Source organism: Stigmatopora argus, chromosome 22 (assembly GCF_051989625.1).
Source record: "Stigmatopora argus isolate UIUO_Sarg chromosome 22, RoL_Sarg_1.0, whole genome shotgun sequence".
Classification (NCBI taxonomy): Eukaryota; Metazoa; Chordata; class Actinopteri; order Syngnathiformes; family Syngnathidae; genus Stigmatopora; species Stigmatopora argus.
The window spans coordinates 4,450,093-4,464,863 of NC_135408.1; the positions used below are offsets into that span (position 1 = coordinate 4,450,093).

The 14,771-nt window shown below is 38.6% G+C and overlaps 2 protein-coding genes across 5 annotated transcripts; one reads left to right on the forward strand and one right to left on the reverse strand.

The window, feature by feature from the left end:
• Positions 1 to 466: 466 nt before the first annotated feature.
• LOC144068071 (dixin-like) lies at positions 467 to 10,088 on the reverse strand. 3 transcript variants are annotated; one of them, XM_077592296.1, is made up of 21 exons: positions 9,838 to 10,088; positions 9,053 to 9,182; positions 7,920 to 8,045; positions 7,121 to 7,352; positions 6,836 to 6,925; positions 5,683 to 5,777; positions 5,501 to 5,604; positions 4,467 to 4,550; positions 4,197 to 4,250; positions 4,063 to 4,113; positions 3,840 to 3,944; positions 3,705 to 3,758; positions 3,437 to 3,505; positions 3,282 to 3,353; positions 3,139 to 3,213; positions 2,853 to 2,999; positions 1,694 to 1,751; positions 1,504 to 1,600; positions 1,337 to 1,445; positions 1,178 to 1,257; positions 467 to 1,111 (listed from the first exon to the last, which is right to left on the reverse strand). In XM_077592296.1, exons 1-21 carry the CDS (start codon positions 9,898 to 9,900, stop codon positions 1,072 to 1,074), a joined length of 1,935 nt encoding a protein of 644 aa, XP_077448422.1. In that variant the 5' UTR covers positions 9,901 to 10,088; the 3' UTR covers positions 467 to 1,071. The 3 variants fall into 3 exon arrangements, with proteins under 3 accessions (XP_077448422.1, XP_077448421.1, XP_077448424.1); XM_077592295.1 differs by having other exon boundaries at positions 3,437 to 3,508; XM_077592298.1 differs by lacking the exon at positions 3,139 to 3,213 and having other exon boundaries at positions 3,437 to 3,508.
• A 961-nt stretch (positions 10,089 to 11,049) lies between these two features.
• On the forward strand, positions 11,050 to 14,010 carry LOC144068180 (ATP-sensitive inward rectifier potassium channel 1-like). 2 transcript variants are annotated; one of them, XM_077592497.1, is made up of 3 exons: positions 11,050 to 11,196; positions 12,171 to 12,336; positions 12,402 to 14,010. In XM_077592497.1, exons 2-3 carry the CDS (start codon positions 12,278 to 12,280, stop codon positions 13,318 to 13,320), a joined length of 978 nt encoding a protein of 325 aa, XP_077448623.1. In that variant the 5' UTR covers positions 11,050 to 11,196; positions 12,171 to 12,277; the 3' UTR covers positions 13,321 to 14,010. The 2 variants fall into 2 exon arrangements, with proteins under 2 accessions (XP_077448623.1, XP_077448622.1); XM_077592496.1 differs by having other exon boundaries at positions 12,171 to 14,010.
• Positions 14,011 to 14,771: the final 761 nt, after the last annotated feature.

A 14,771-nucleotide genomic window follows, 5' to 3' on the forward strand; every position in this document is an offset into this window, starting at 1 on the left:
TAAAATCCTGAAATGTAAGACATTTTACATCAAATGTACATTAATAATGCAATTTCCCTGCACAGTGGTTGGGGGGGAAATTCCTGCAATTTAATAAAGGGATGAATACATTTTTTTTATGCCGAGCTTTATTTTTGCAGTCTTGCAATTATTCAACATTGACAAACAAAACTCACTTCTTTCCAAAATTGTAATTCTTTCTAAAAATGAATTGAAATAAAAATCTCAACTACATTTCAGACTGTTATGGCATTCAAAATGGTACATTAATTGTACATGTAATTAATTTGTAATTGACATGTTAGAAAATGCAAAATAATCGCAAACTGAAGCATCAGTGTAGCTGACATGGCATTATCATAACATGGAAGGCAACCACACACATTGACAGTCACACAATAAATAAAGGTATATAATTACCTTAGTCAGGTCCTATATGCTTTCCATTTCAAATTCATAGTGCAGATTTCAGTATTAAATGGAGCACAAGCATCCCCATCCCATACACGACAGCAGATTCTAATGATCATACCAAAAATATGGTATAAAAACATACTACAAAAATACTAGCTTTTTTACTATTGTAAACACCTCCACTCATCTGAACCTCAATTCTACAGCACGAGATCCAGCATTTATATTCTTCATCTGTGCACAGAAGTTTGTGCAGAATGTAAACATGCAAGGCAGTAAACCACTTGAAACAAACAAACAAAAATCAATATAACATCTATAAGGTGGTGCCATTTGCAAAAAAAAAGTCCAATTAACTGCTATGGTTGAAAAATACTTGTAGACTTGATATGACATCAATGTCACAGGACAGAATTCATTTAAACTGTCTGCAGTAGCTGTAAAGACAACAGTGACCAATGACCAAAAAGGTCATTCCAAAGACAGCAGTAAAAACATATAAAATGTAGGTTTCTAAATATTTAAGAGACATTGCAGTAAAAGGCCTAACCATATCAAGGCACAGAGTTCTTAAGTCCAGCATAAAATCAATTCCTTAAATCTCTTGACTGCTGAAGTCTTCCATATTTTATGAAGTTGAATCATAATTCCTCTTGCTCAGCTTCCAATCATATGGCCACCTCCACCCTGTGAATGTCTAAAAGAATGCAAATAAATTCATTAAAATATGAGAATGTTAGGAGAGGTGTGAAGAGGTTGTTACCTGTCTTCACCATGATCTTCCTCCACCCAGGCAACAATTTTGCCCTCCCAGCCAGGAACGATGGCTGCGTCTAAGAAAACCTAATCCCACACGAGTATAAACAGTATGAAATGCATCAACTATAGAGATTTTTGTCCCCCATTGCAGCCTTTTTCTTACCTCTTCTTTCACGGTACCAAATTCAGGGTCCAAGGCTTTAAAGTGGTATCTATAGTTCCCCTCTTGATCCACAGCTGCCTTTACATCTTTGAGTGTCACCTCCCCCAGCCTGTTTTAATGTTAGCCAACATTAAACTCATACTGAAAATGTCTGTATCTACGTGTACCTTTTAGGTATGGTGATCATAGAGGGTGTGGGGGATCTTCCAGTGAAGTACAGGATCTTAGTGGAGGAGGTGGTGGTGCTGTTAAACTGGCAAACCTCTGGAATGAAACAAAACAGGCACAAAGTAGACATTAAAACGGCATATAATATTATGTACGCATGGATAAGTTTCAGAGAAGACAACTGCATACTTGGCCAAGAGTCGGAATCGTTGTTTTGTCCTTTTCGTCTGGGAGATTTTCCTCGAGCCTGCAGTAAGGGGATAAATGTTAAAGAGAAACAAACTTAACAGCAACACACTGTAAGCATTCTTTGAGGAGAAATTAAATTTAAATGAGCAATTTGTATGATTGGTGGCCAAAAATTGGACAAGTGTTTGTAGTATATGGAAGTGCACATATTTGTAGTAAGAGTACACACAGGTAGACCTACTTGTAGTACGAGTACACACAGGTACACGTACTTGTAGTACGAGTACACACAGGTACACGTACTTGTATTACGAGTACACACAGGTACACGTACTTGTATTACGAGTACACACAGGTACACGTACTTGGAGTACTTTACACACAAGTGCATGTACTTGTAGTACTTTACACACAAGTGCATGTACTTGTAGTACTTTACACACAAGTGCATGTACTTGTAGTACTTTACACACAAGTGCATGTACTTGTAGTACTTTACACACAAGTGCATGTACTTGTAATACTTTACACACAAGTGCATGTACTTGTAGTACTTTACACACAAGTGCATGTACCTAAGTACTTTACACACAAGTGCATGTACCTAAGTACTTTACACACAAATGCATGTACTTAAGTACTTTACACACAAGTGCATGCACTTGTAGTACTTTACACACAAGTGCATGTACTTGTAGTACTTTACACACAAGTGCATGTGCTTGTAATACTTTACACACAAGTACATGTGCTTGTAGTACCTTACACACAAGTACATGTACTACGAGTACACAGACTTTTAGTACACGTACACACAAGTACATAGTCTTGTAGTGCAGGTACACATGCTTGTAGTACAAGTACATGCGCTTGTAGTAGAAGTAATCACAAAGCCTAAAGAGCTCTGGCAAAAAATGGACCAAAACCAGGACAACTTTTATGGGCTAATAATTGACTTTTAAAATGGCAATATTCTATCTAAAGTTAACCATTGAGAACCTTGTTAGGAGAATTTCCAAAAAACATGTTTCTTTAATGTCTGTTGAATAATTGAAGTGCAAATGTTACATTTTGCTCCTTCGAACACTCATTAAATTTACGACTGTAGAGAAATAGAGATGTGCAAAAAAACCTGCAACCTCAAAACACATGCTCATACCCTGTGTGTATAAACAGCATGTACTCTGTCTATGAGAGACATGATGCCCTGTTCTAGGGTGTCCAGTGTGTGGTGCTGCGGGTCGTGAGCTCTGAAGTCATTTCTCAAGCTCCCGAGTGCATCTCTGAGCAGCTGAACCTCTTCTGTCTGAAAAAGCACAGCATTTAACACACTAATGTTCCAATCCTCAACTGCTAACGGACAAAATAATAGCACCATTTCCATACTCATGAAATGTGAGGCAACAAAAAATGTTAAATATCAACCTGGAGGCAAAATAACCTACACTTAATATGACGGGTGCAGTATTTCCAGAGTAATAATAGCCATTGTTTACAGCACATGGGGATATCTGAGAAAACTAAAGATTGATGGTCAAATATATAATTTAAATGGAAAAAGTAGTAATGTATTGGAAGTTATCCTTACCTGTTGTAGATCTCTATGAATCACTTCCTGCCTGATGCTGTTTTTATGGTCCAGCTCTTTCTGTAAGTCAGTCTACATAAATAAAAACAACCAAATTAATTTAAAAAAAATACTCCTAAGGATAAATTGTAGCTTTTTTGGCAGCTTCGCTGTACCTTCTGCTTTTGGCTTTCTTCAAGTTTTTGTTTGAGCTGTTGGAGAAGTCGGTCTTTCTGCCCATTTTCCTTCTTTTACATATTAGAGAAAATTAAAGAAAATGTTTTTTTTTTGTTTTTTTAATGTCTGGCAGTGCTATAGTGCCATTGACCAAGAAGGAAGTCCCATCCAAAATGGTAAATGGAAGCTAATGTGTATACAGACGTTTTCCTTTTTTTTACTATTTTTTTTACTCATTTTTTTAGGAATAAAAGGGCACCACTTTACCTTGCAGTCATTCCACAACCGGTTACATTCCTCCAGCTTCCACTGTAACTCAGTCTGGAGGAAATAGTATATAATCAAAAAATGACAGTGGCACAGTGATTGATTGTGTTGTACCAAAGTGTTTGGTTTTTATACCTTCTGATTGGTAAGTTCATCTTTAGCCATGCTTGCCCGGAGAAGATCTTGCTTCAGCTGAAGGATAGAAGCCTCCTGAGTGCACAGTCGACGCTGCTGGGCGTCCTGGTCGTTTGCACAGCAATAAAAACAATCTTTTTTTTCGCCAAGCAATCCTACCAAGTCTCCATCTCATGCAACAAGAATGAAGGTTAAGAGATTTTAAATTATGTATGTATCTTGCCTTGATTCCTTGCAGGTTTCTCATTTCTTGCTTACAGCTCAAAAGTTCCATCTATAGTTGTGAATGAAATATTAATAAGTCTGACATAGCAAGAAAAACCTTGTGTAATTTTTATAAAGTGAACTAAAACCCACCTTCAGCTCCCGAGACTCCTCCATACTCTGATCCAAACGGCTACGGATGACTACCTGGAAAGTGAGCGATAAAAGGGAGGAGTATGAGAATGTGCAGAAACTGACACCCGTATCAGCCTCAGGCAGCCTTGGTGCATCAAAAGAAAGAAACGTGATCTGCGCGGACCTCCAGAGAGGAAGAGAACAATAGAGAAAAGGTTGAAGGGGCAGGGCTTTGAAAAAAAAAAAGTTTTGAAGGTCTCGAAATTGAAATGGAAGGAATTTTATTACCAACTGCTGCTCAGGATGACCTTCATCCAAACGCAAAGACAGATCTTGCTCATTCTCCAGCAGAGAGCCTTGCAGCAGCAGGGCCTTAGAGATACAAAAGACACTATAAACACACTAGGAAATGACATTAAGAGGTCACCTCTTGACTGTCGGTAGAATTTTTTTTTTACCCGCGTACAATAGGGATTCTCAAAAGTGTGGGACAAGAAACATTAGTGGTACACGAGCTCTCTCAAGGGCTGTATAAAAGAATCACATCTTGCAGTTCCTAGTACAGTTTAGTTGTTAACTGTTTAAGTCCAATGTATAAAGAGGCTTTGTTAGGAGTATTTGTAAACATTTGGTGCTGGGAACCAGTTAAGAGTGCACCCAACTACCTGGACATATAGTATTAGAAATGCTACAGCACCCCTGCAAACCTCGTGAGGGTAAGCGACATGGAAGAAGAATGAATTAAAGTTTTATAATCATATTTTTTCAGAGTCCTATATTTAGGCAGAGTGCTAATGCTCTAACTGCAAAATGTGGTACAATTGGTACACTATTGTATTTTAACTTTAGTCATATTGGTGGTACCTAGAGTAGTATGATGGCTTCAATAGCTCACTGAAAAGAATGTTTTTGTGCAGAAAGATTTGTATAATATTTAATTTATTTTAGTAAATGTCATCTTTCGGCTTTCAAGTCTACTTTGCAAGCAGTGCCTGTTGTGTATAAATACACCCACCTAGTGGCAAAAATTGTGATTTTTCTGGAATAAAATTATACTTTTTAAAATTATATATGCATTTTTTGCAGTGTGGCATTTGTGTATTTGTTAACCGTGTCCATGTGGCACTGATTTGATCATGGTCTTCTTTAGCTTGATATGAGTCATCTTAAAACACATTAACAGTAGATTCCAAGATTAACTAGTAGTTGAACGTGTTGATTTTCAGTACCTTGATGGCGTTTAAGATTATACTGACAGTAGAGCAGTATTTGAGGTAAAGTTCCCATCACCAATCTCCCACAAACTCTCCCCACTTGCCTACCTGCAAAGCGGACACCATTTTGCGCGTCTCCACCACCTCTTTCTCCAAAGTTTCACCGATACGATCCTCCCAAGTCGCCTCTTCAACCGTAATGGACGAGTCGTCTGCGCACATGCAGATGCAAAACAATTACTAATGATGAACTGGCACCAGGCAGCATGACTCCCAAATGTAGAGCTCACCTCTCTTCTCCAGCCTTCTTGGCTCTTCTTCCTCGCTGTCTTCTTGAGTAAGGGGTGGAGATCTGGGAGAAGTTACAGGACTAACTGAGTGGACGCTAAAAGGAAATAAACAGTACACGTATAAATACATAGAGCAAAAACACTTCTAGCAAAGAATTCCTAAACATGCTACATCTGGTATATATACTATATATTTACATATATATAGCAGCATATGTTGTCACTACAGTTTACAGTACACTCCATTTTGTATTAGTTTAATTAACACATACTTGAGATACCCAAAGACAAACAATGACAGACACAAGATATTTGGGTTTACCATTTTATCTGTGTTCCCCCCATCTGATCTATGCCGTGGTCTAGCAGGCTTATGTTAGATTATTATTTTCCACATAAACGCGCACGCCCTCTTTGTCGTGCTGGTCACATGCTACCATGGCAACTACAGCTAAAATAGGGTTGGGCAATTATTTTTACTAAGTGGCCATGAAACTGGAAATGTTGGCAAAGGTCAAACCGACATGAAAATCATGCAAACTTAGTTAAACACAGCCTTAAAATAATTCAAATGATCCAAAAATGTGTTCGAGACCACATTTTTAGATGCTAAATTCCATCTATGTCATAAAATGTGAGATATTTCTTTAGTAAAACCTTTTTACATGATCCCAGACCTAAAAGAGGACTGGGCATGTGACTCAAGAGGATAAAGGATATAATTCTTTCCTCTATCAACTGCCTTTGGACACAAGCGTGAGGATACCAAGTCGTCATACACTTCATCAGGCAAGACACAGATACAATTCATGAGAGAGTCAAGTCAACTGTTCGCTTAATATAGGAACATAGGAGTTTGAGTGTTAAGTCATAGAAATTCATAAAACCTTCAGCAAAAAGTTGATACTTTTTGTTTCTGATGTCAAAATACATCCATTCACATCATCTTTTTTTGTTTATATAAACATTTCACTCATACTTAAAATGTAACATTCAATTATTTATCATTAATAATATTATACAAGGAAATCATAGTCATGAACCTCAATGTAGTTTCTATAGGAATAGGTTAAAGGCTGTTTCTAAATGTTTCTCAATCATATTCCATGCCGCGACACCCTATCTGTTAATACCTGCATTTTTTTTTATTTACCTGTTGGTCTGCTCATCTGGGGTCCCTTGCTCATACTGTTTCACCAGTGCACGAACACACACGCTCTTGTCGACATCTGACCTCCAACCACTGAAAGGTCAGACACAAAAGATGTACACAAAGTAGTAATTGTCATTCTGGCTGTCATACTTTATTTACATCACCAAAATAATGATTGGCCACAATATATAATGAATCACACCCCACAAATGTTCAATTTAATTTTCTTATCAGTCTTTCCCGCTTTTGTCGGAATTATTTTCCGACTTGTGGAGACTGTCATACCTGTGAATGCGCGAGACACTTGCAGGAAGCGAGGCGTCATATCGGGCTGATGCTAAGGTAGCAGCAGCACCTTGTGCCAATGCCACAGTAGAAAGAGGGTTATGGCACGGTGCGCCGGGTGTTGAACCCCTCCCACTTCCTGGAGTACCCCTGTGATTGGCTGATGGCTTGAAGTGAGCCGCCAGCGCGAGAATAATCCTCATCACAGATTTCAGGTTACCGTCAACAATATCTGCAGAAAAGACATGCGTTAGACCAGGTGTCAAAGTGGCGGCCCGGGGGCCAAATCTGGCCCGCCGCATCATTTTGTGTGGCCCGGGAAAGTAAATCATGAGTGCCAACTTTCTGTTTTAGGATCAAATTAAAATGAAGAGTATATATGTATATTAAATTTCCTGATTTTCCCCCTTTTAAATCAATAATTGTAATTTTTCAATCATTTTCTTCTGTGTTTTTAGTTCAAAAACCTTTTTGTAAAATCTAAAAATATATTTAAAAAAAAGCTAAAATAAACATTGTTTTAGATCTATTAAAAACTGAATATTCAGGGCTTTTAATCCAGTTCTTTTAATCCATTTATAAAAATAAAAAAAAATCTAAATATTATATCTAAAATGGTCCGGCCCACGTGAAATCAAGTTGACGTTAAAGCGGCCCGCGAACCAAGTTTGACACCCTTGCGACAGTTCACTCATGAAATAAAAACATGTAGTGTTTGTGACAGACTATAATTACAAATCATTTTAATTTCAATGAAAATGTTTGCGTATCTAGAAAAAGCATCCGTGATCTGACATACCTCTTGCCGAGATGTGAGGCATGCGTATATGTCTGGAGGAAATGAACTGCAGCACTTGCTCTACATTCTTCCTGCTTTCTTCTTTGCTTTGCGGAGTAACATTAATGTCATCAAGTACTTCCCCAGCTGCCAAACAGAAACATGCAAAAAATGTGTAGTAGGTAGGAAATCTTGGCTTGCTTGTTGTGGAGGTCTTCATATTGCTTACATGAGTTTTCTCTGGCGTTATATCGCAGAAAAAAATATGCAATGTTTACTGGAGGTTGTAAATGTCCATTGATTTAAATGTGACTGAATGCTTGTTTGGTTATACATTAAGTAAAATTAAGATACACATACATCAACTCCAGCTAACCTGCAATACTTGCACGGGCAAACTGCTTAGATAATTGTTTGGGGAATGGTGTATGATAGCTGTAATGTGATCTAGACATGTTTTCCTCATTAATACAGAGCCCAACGTGCAATGTATTAGTTGCAAAACTTTACTGAAGCCATAAATTGAGATTAGTATAAAATACATTTCATATGGAAAATGTTTAAGCAAGCGAAACATTGCCCCCCAGTGGCTGTTATAACGCGAGATTTTTTTTATTACTTTTGGAAACAATTATGCATTTCATAACCACGTCAGGGGTTGACTTTAGCATTTTACAAATTGAGTTTTGAGATTGTTTTTGTTGACTTTATGATTGTATATTTTCTTTTACAAAATCATGACTATATATCTGTGAGCGTGAGCAAGTTCATTATATTGCGTATTGATTTGTATCATTTAAAATTGTGCTGTCCAAATCTTCGAAGTACTGCAAAACATAGAACTTTAGCAGAAAAAAACGAGTTTGATTGAGGGTTCTCCAGTAAATTGAATGCATTCTCATGATGACATTACAATGACAAAATTAGATAAAACTGATTTTCTTAATGTCACTCAGAGAAACATGAAATCAACATTATGTCAGTAGACATCCTTGAAGTGGTTGCAATGCATTTTTAGAAAGAAATGTTACCACAACAACTAGAAATGTGGTGTATATATGAGCCTATTTGTTGACTAATTGGAAAGATTATGGATAATTGGTGAGAATAAATGCAGTAGCCCTCTGACAATGCAAATAAGCGCATATATTTACCAACTATCTCTATGAGGTGAACGAGAACCACTCCATCCTGCAGATCCCTCCTAAAATCAGTGATGGGATTTAATCCGGGTTTCCTCTTGAGTTGGGCGTTCACCCAGGAGATGTAGGTGGCCAATTGCTGCTACAATAAAAAAAATAAAACATGCACATGTCACAGGTCAATTCATGCCATAAACACGTATGTATAAGACTTGTGTTTTTCCCTGTGGGACAAACAAGGGAGAGAAAAGGGCTTAACATCCTTTGTTTATTATGCCGGACAAAGGGGGTGGGGGCGGGGTCGACCAACTGTAGTATCCCGACTCCATATTCATTTTTCTTCTTTTAATTTAGAACCGCTAAAAATAAATAAATCACGCATATAAATGCGTTTTATGTCGCAGTTCACCTAGATTCAAGGGGCGACATTCCATTTTGTACGACGCCCGTTAAATCACGTGATCTACCGTTGTCCGGGATACTTAACCCACCCATTAACAACACATTCGAACATTTTACTAATACTAATACTACACGTTTAAGCTTTATCGTGTTCATAGTTCGTTTTTAAATTAAATTGGACAGTTGCAAAATAACTTCCGCTATTTTTGCGTTTAAAATTGACTAGTTGTTTAAAAGCCAACCAAGTTATTCGCTTAGGTTAGCATTTTCTTCATCTTTACAGGGATAACGTGGCTATATTTGTATGATTTTTTTTCCCTGTGAAAAAGACAGAATTATATGTTCATTTGCGTATTGCTAAAGCTAACCCAAAACAGGAACACGACTAACATTACCTCGTTGAAGCCTCCATGCAGCACCTCATCGAGCAAACTTCCCCGAGAAAGTGAGGCAATCATCTTTTTAATCGAAAACCCATTGAAGCCGGCAAATGAGCCGGCTATCTACTTATAGACTAAAAGCACATGGTTACGGTCGAGCCGTTACAACACGCTAACTAAACCATGCGGTTTAAGGTAACCTTCCAAATGTCAAACATCGTTTGATGGACACTGCGGACAAGTGCGCCGTCGTTTCTCTTTCACGTCAAGTCTTTTTCGGTTGCCCTCTTTTTTCCGGTTTTACGGCAAAGAGGCAGGAAATGACGGCCTCGCGCATTAACAGGAGAAAAAAACACAAAAACATCACTCCCCGAATTCTGTTTTGCAAGTTAATTAATGATAAGATGCCCAATTAACCCATAAAGGCATTTAAATAAAATTGCATTTCATATAGTTGTGCACTTAATATCTTCAATAGCTCCCATTCCATTTGACCTTTTAACCCCAAATCAACACAAGTGATGGGTGATTGATTACCTTTAAAATCAACACAAGTGATGGGTGATTAGTACTTCATGATTATCATACACCTTTTAGTTTTTCAATCACAAACTCCCTTTATTAATGCTTCATTTATTACTATTATTATCACCTAATTTATTTAATAGCTCCCAGGCATATATGACCTCATCTCATTTTCTGAACCGCTTTATCCTCACTAGGGTCGCGGGGGGTGCCAGAGTCTATCCCAGCCCGGAGAAAACCCATGCAGGCTTATAGTTATTTGTAAAATATTTACTAAGCAGTTTCACAGGCAGTTTTACAGAAACATAAATGACTGAAATTGATTTTGGAATGTAATTTTTTTTAGGGTATTTAAGTGCATTTAAGGGTAATTTCAATATTCACGCATGTAAGAACATGCAAAGTCCACACAGACCAAATCAACACTAGTAATGACTCACTGTTTATCATACGCCTTTTGGTTTTTCAATGACAAACTCCATTTTTTTTGTGTTATTAGCACCTAGTAATTTGTTCAATATCTCCCTGGGCATTTGACATAATTCCCTCTTTAGTTTTTCAATGACAAACTCTGTGATGTTATCGTATTCTTTTTTTCCCAGTTATATCGATTTTTCAATGACATGAAAAAAAATGAAAAAGCATTTTCTTCTCATGAGGGGTGGAGGCACGAGTGGTGGGTGGGACGCCCAAACTACCCCTGTTGTCTGGTGTGCATCGAATGCGTCCAGTGTATACACTGCTGCTGGCATGTGGCTGGGATTAGAACATTTCAGTGTGGATTAGAATCTTTCACCACTCGCTGGAAGAAACGCAGTTGGAACAGCAGAAACAACGCTCTGGACACAGGTATGCGCAAAAAAGGAGGAAAATGACAAAATATATGCATGAATATTGAAATTACCCTTAAATCAGGGGTGTCAGACTCGGGTTGGTTTGTGGGCCGCGTTAACGTCAACTCAATTTCATGTGGGCCGGACCATTTTAGATTTAATATTTAGATTTTTTTTCTAAATAGATTAAAAGAACTGGATCAAAAGACCTGAATATTCAGTTTTTCATTGATCTAAAACAACGTTTATTTTAGCTTTTTTAAATATATTTTTAGATTTTACAAAATGATTTTTGAACTAAAAACACAGAAAAAAATTGATTAAACATTTACAATTATTGATTTAAAAGGGGCAAAATCAGGAAATTTAATATACATTTATACTCTTCATTTTAATTTGATCCTAAAACAGAAAGTCGGCACTCATGCTTTACTTTCCCGGGCCACACAAAATGATGCGGTGGGCCAGATTTGGCCCCCAGGCCGCCACTTTGACACGGTCCTTAAATGCACTTAAACACCCTAAAACGGACACAGATGAAGGCTGTGATGCGGATGAAGGTTATGACATGTATTAAAGGCCATAACACGTATTGAAAGCTATGACACGTATTGAAACATTCTTTTTGTTTACTCAAGATTATTTCCCAAACTATATGAGCAGTGTTTTTGTACTGATTAGACGTGCTTGTTAAATACAAATTTTAAAATAGGGATATGTAATGAAATATGGAAGAAACAGGCAATTGATTACTTTTGTGCATGTATAGTCACAGCATAGTCAAGAGGGAAAAACTGCACCCAAAACTTAGTTGTTGGCAGCTGTCAGACTTCACAATGAATTGATGCTTAGTGTAATGAATCGATTGTGCATTTTCTGAACGGTCAACTTCAAATAATATCCTGTTCAGATGAAAATGAGCTCATTTGCTGCCATTGACTGCGATAGAACGAACTTCCGTCATGTAAACATTTTACACCACTTTGGTAGTTCCAGGATGTTTCGGCTATTGCAGTGTCCCTTCCAATCGAAGGGGCAAGCCGGTCGCGAAAGCCGCCTGGTGACCAAAGACGGGCGCTGCAACATCGAATTCGGCAATGTGGAGTCAGCCAACCACTTGGCCTACCTGGTGGACGTGTGGACCACCTTCGTGGAGGTGCGCTGGCGCTTTGTGATTCTCCTGTTTGTGATGTCCTTCACCGGGAGCTGGTTCTTCTTTAGCCTAGTGTGGTACTGGATCGCCCGCGGCAACGGTGACATGGCAGTCTGGCACAACCGCACCGACGGCCACGTTATGTGCATCACCAACGTCGACAGTCTGACCACGGCCTTCCTCTACTCACTGGAGACACAGACCACCATTGGCTACGGCGGTCGGGCCCCCACCGGCCATTGCGGTGGTACGGTGGCCGTCATCATCCTCCAGTCCATGGCGGGCCTGGTCCTCAACAGCTTCATGTGCGGCATCATCCTAGCCAAGATCTCGCTTCCTAAGAGACGGGCCAAGACGGTGACCTTCAGCGACACGGCGGTCATCTGCCTAAAAAACTGCAAACTCTGCCTACTGATCCGCGTGGCTAACCTCCGCAAGACGCTCCTGATCGGGAGCCAGATCTACGGGAAGCTCCTTAAGACCACCACCATCCCAGACGGTGAGACCCTCATCATGGACCAGTTGGACATCCAGTTCACAGTGGACGCCGGCAAGGACAACCTCTTCTTCGTCTGCCCCCTGACACTATACCACGTCATCGACCGGGCCAGTCCCTTCTACGATATCTCCGTCGACACACTGGCCAGACAGGACTTTGAGCTGGTGGTCTTCCTGGATGGCACGGCCGAGTCCACCAGCTCCACTTGCCAGGTGCGGACGTCCTACCTCCCCCAGGAGATCCAGTGGGGCCACAAATTCCTGCCCATCATCTCACGAACCAAGACAGGCAAGTACTCTGTGGATTTCTCCAACTTTTCCAAGAGTGTCCGGGTGGCCACACCGCACTGCACACACTGCTTTGAGAGCAACGCAGACCCCTGTCCCCAAAAGACAGACAATCAAAGAAGCCAGCAAAAGATCGGCATCTGCAATTTGGGCTTCAACGCCGTTGACATTCCCGAAACCACAGGCGTCACCAAGATGTGAGGTGAGGCTGTTTAAATTTGTAATGATTGGCTCCAGTTTGATCGCATTTAAAACCAGTATGACGGTTACATATTCTGTATTGAGAGAAGTTAAAATTTAAACCAGAATCAACTCTGATCAGATCACGCGAAATCTGCTGTGAGGTCTTTGGACAAATTATAAATGGACCACCTTGGATACATTCCACAATAATTTGTCTGGGTATAGAAACGGATCCAGGGTCAATCTGTAGTTTGATGGAGGAACATGATTTCATAAAAGAAACTTGATCAAAAGTTATAAATTTGATGTCAAATGTTACCAGAATGACTTTTTAAAAAAATAAGTTAATTTTATAACCTCTGGGATCGTCAAATGTCTAGCTAGAGGTTGTGACTGAACTGCGAAGGACGTGAAAAGCGCATTGTCATTAAAGGGGGCATTAACAGTGAATGGCACAGCGGGTACCTCTTGAGAAGATTAACGTCTGAGACCGTTTTAATGAAAAAACTGCACTGTGGGCAAAGAAAAAAAGAATCATAACACATGCACAAGCCTTTTAGCACTTTCTCATTAGTGCCATGAACTTTTAGTGACGGACATGGTTGCATGCTTGCATTACAGTAGGAAGCTGCTCAATGACGGTCAGTCATACTGTATGTATTTACTAATACAGGGAACTTATGCAATAAAATTGTATCCATAAAAATATTACTTTGTGTTATTTTTTTGTTATTATTAATGTGTTTTTGCAGAAATATAATGCCACAACATGCAGTATAGTTGATGCTTTTCTAATGGCATATTCTCAATAATGAAGCAAAATTATTAGCTAATCACTTAATAAATTGTATAAATTTACAAGTCTGTTTGTTAAAACAAATATTGGAGAAAAAGGAAACATCAGAACTTGATGGGTTGTACATTAATGTACTTGCTCCCAATAACAGACAAAAAAAAAGTAGTTATATGTAGAGGTAAGGCCACAAGTAGGCAGCAAAGTGCTATTAAAGGCATAACTGGAACAACATAAGCTATTTTTGGCATCGTTTTGTCGTCGTTGTGTGGAAATGACTCAGATTTTACCACCAAGTTTCTTTTTTTTTTAAATGAAGATAAAAAATGAACAAAGATTAATAAAGAACAAATTAGATGAGGCAGAAAGCTGATGTGAAATGATGGGAAATACTTTTTCTTCAGAAAAACAAAAGCAAAAATATTTGGGGGCAATTTTGTCACCTTATGTAATTACTATATAAATATAGAACAGGGGTGTCAAAGCATTTTCTCTCCAAATATTGGTTTCAGAAAAAAATGTTAAACGGGGGGATTTGAATTGGGTGTATAATAAAAACATACGTTAAATGTATTCATTTTTTTAATGTATTAACTCATTGGCTGACATTGACATCAATAATAAATATTGAGTCCATTTTGACAAATTATTTTAGACATTTATCACCGTCAAAGGC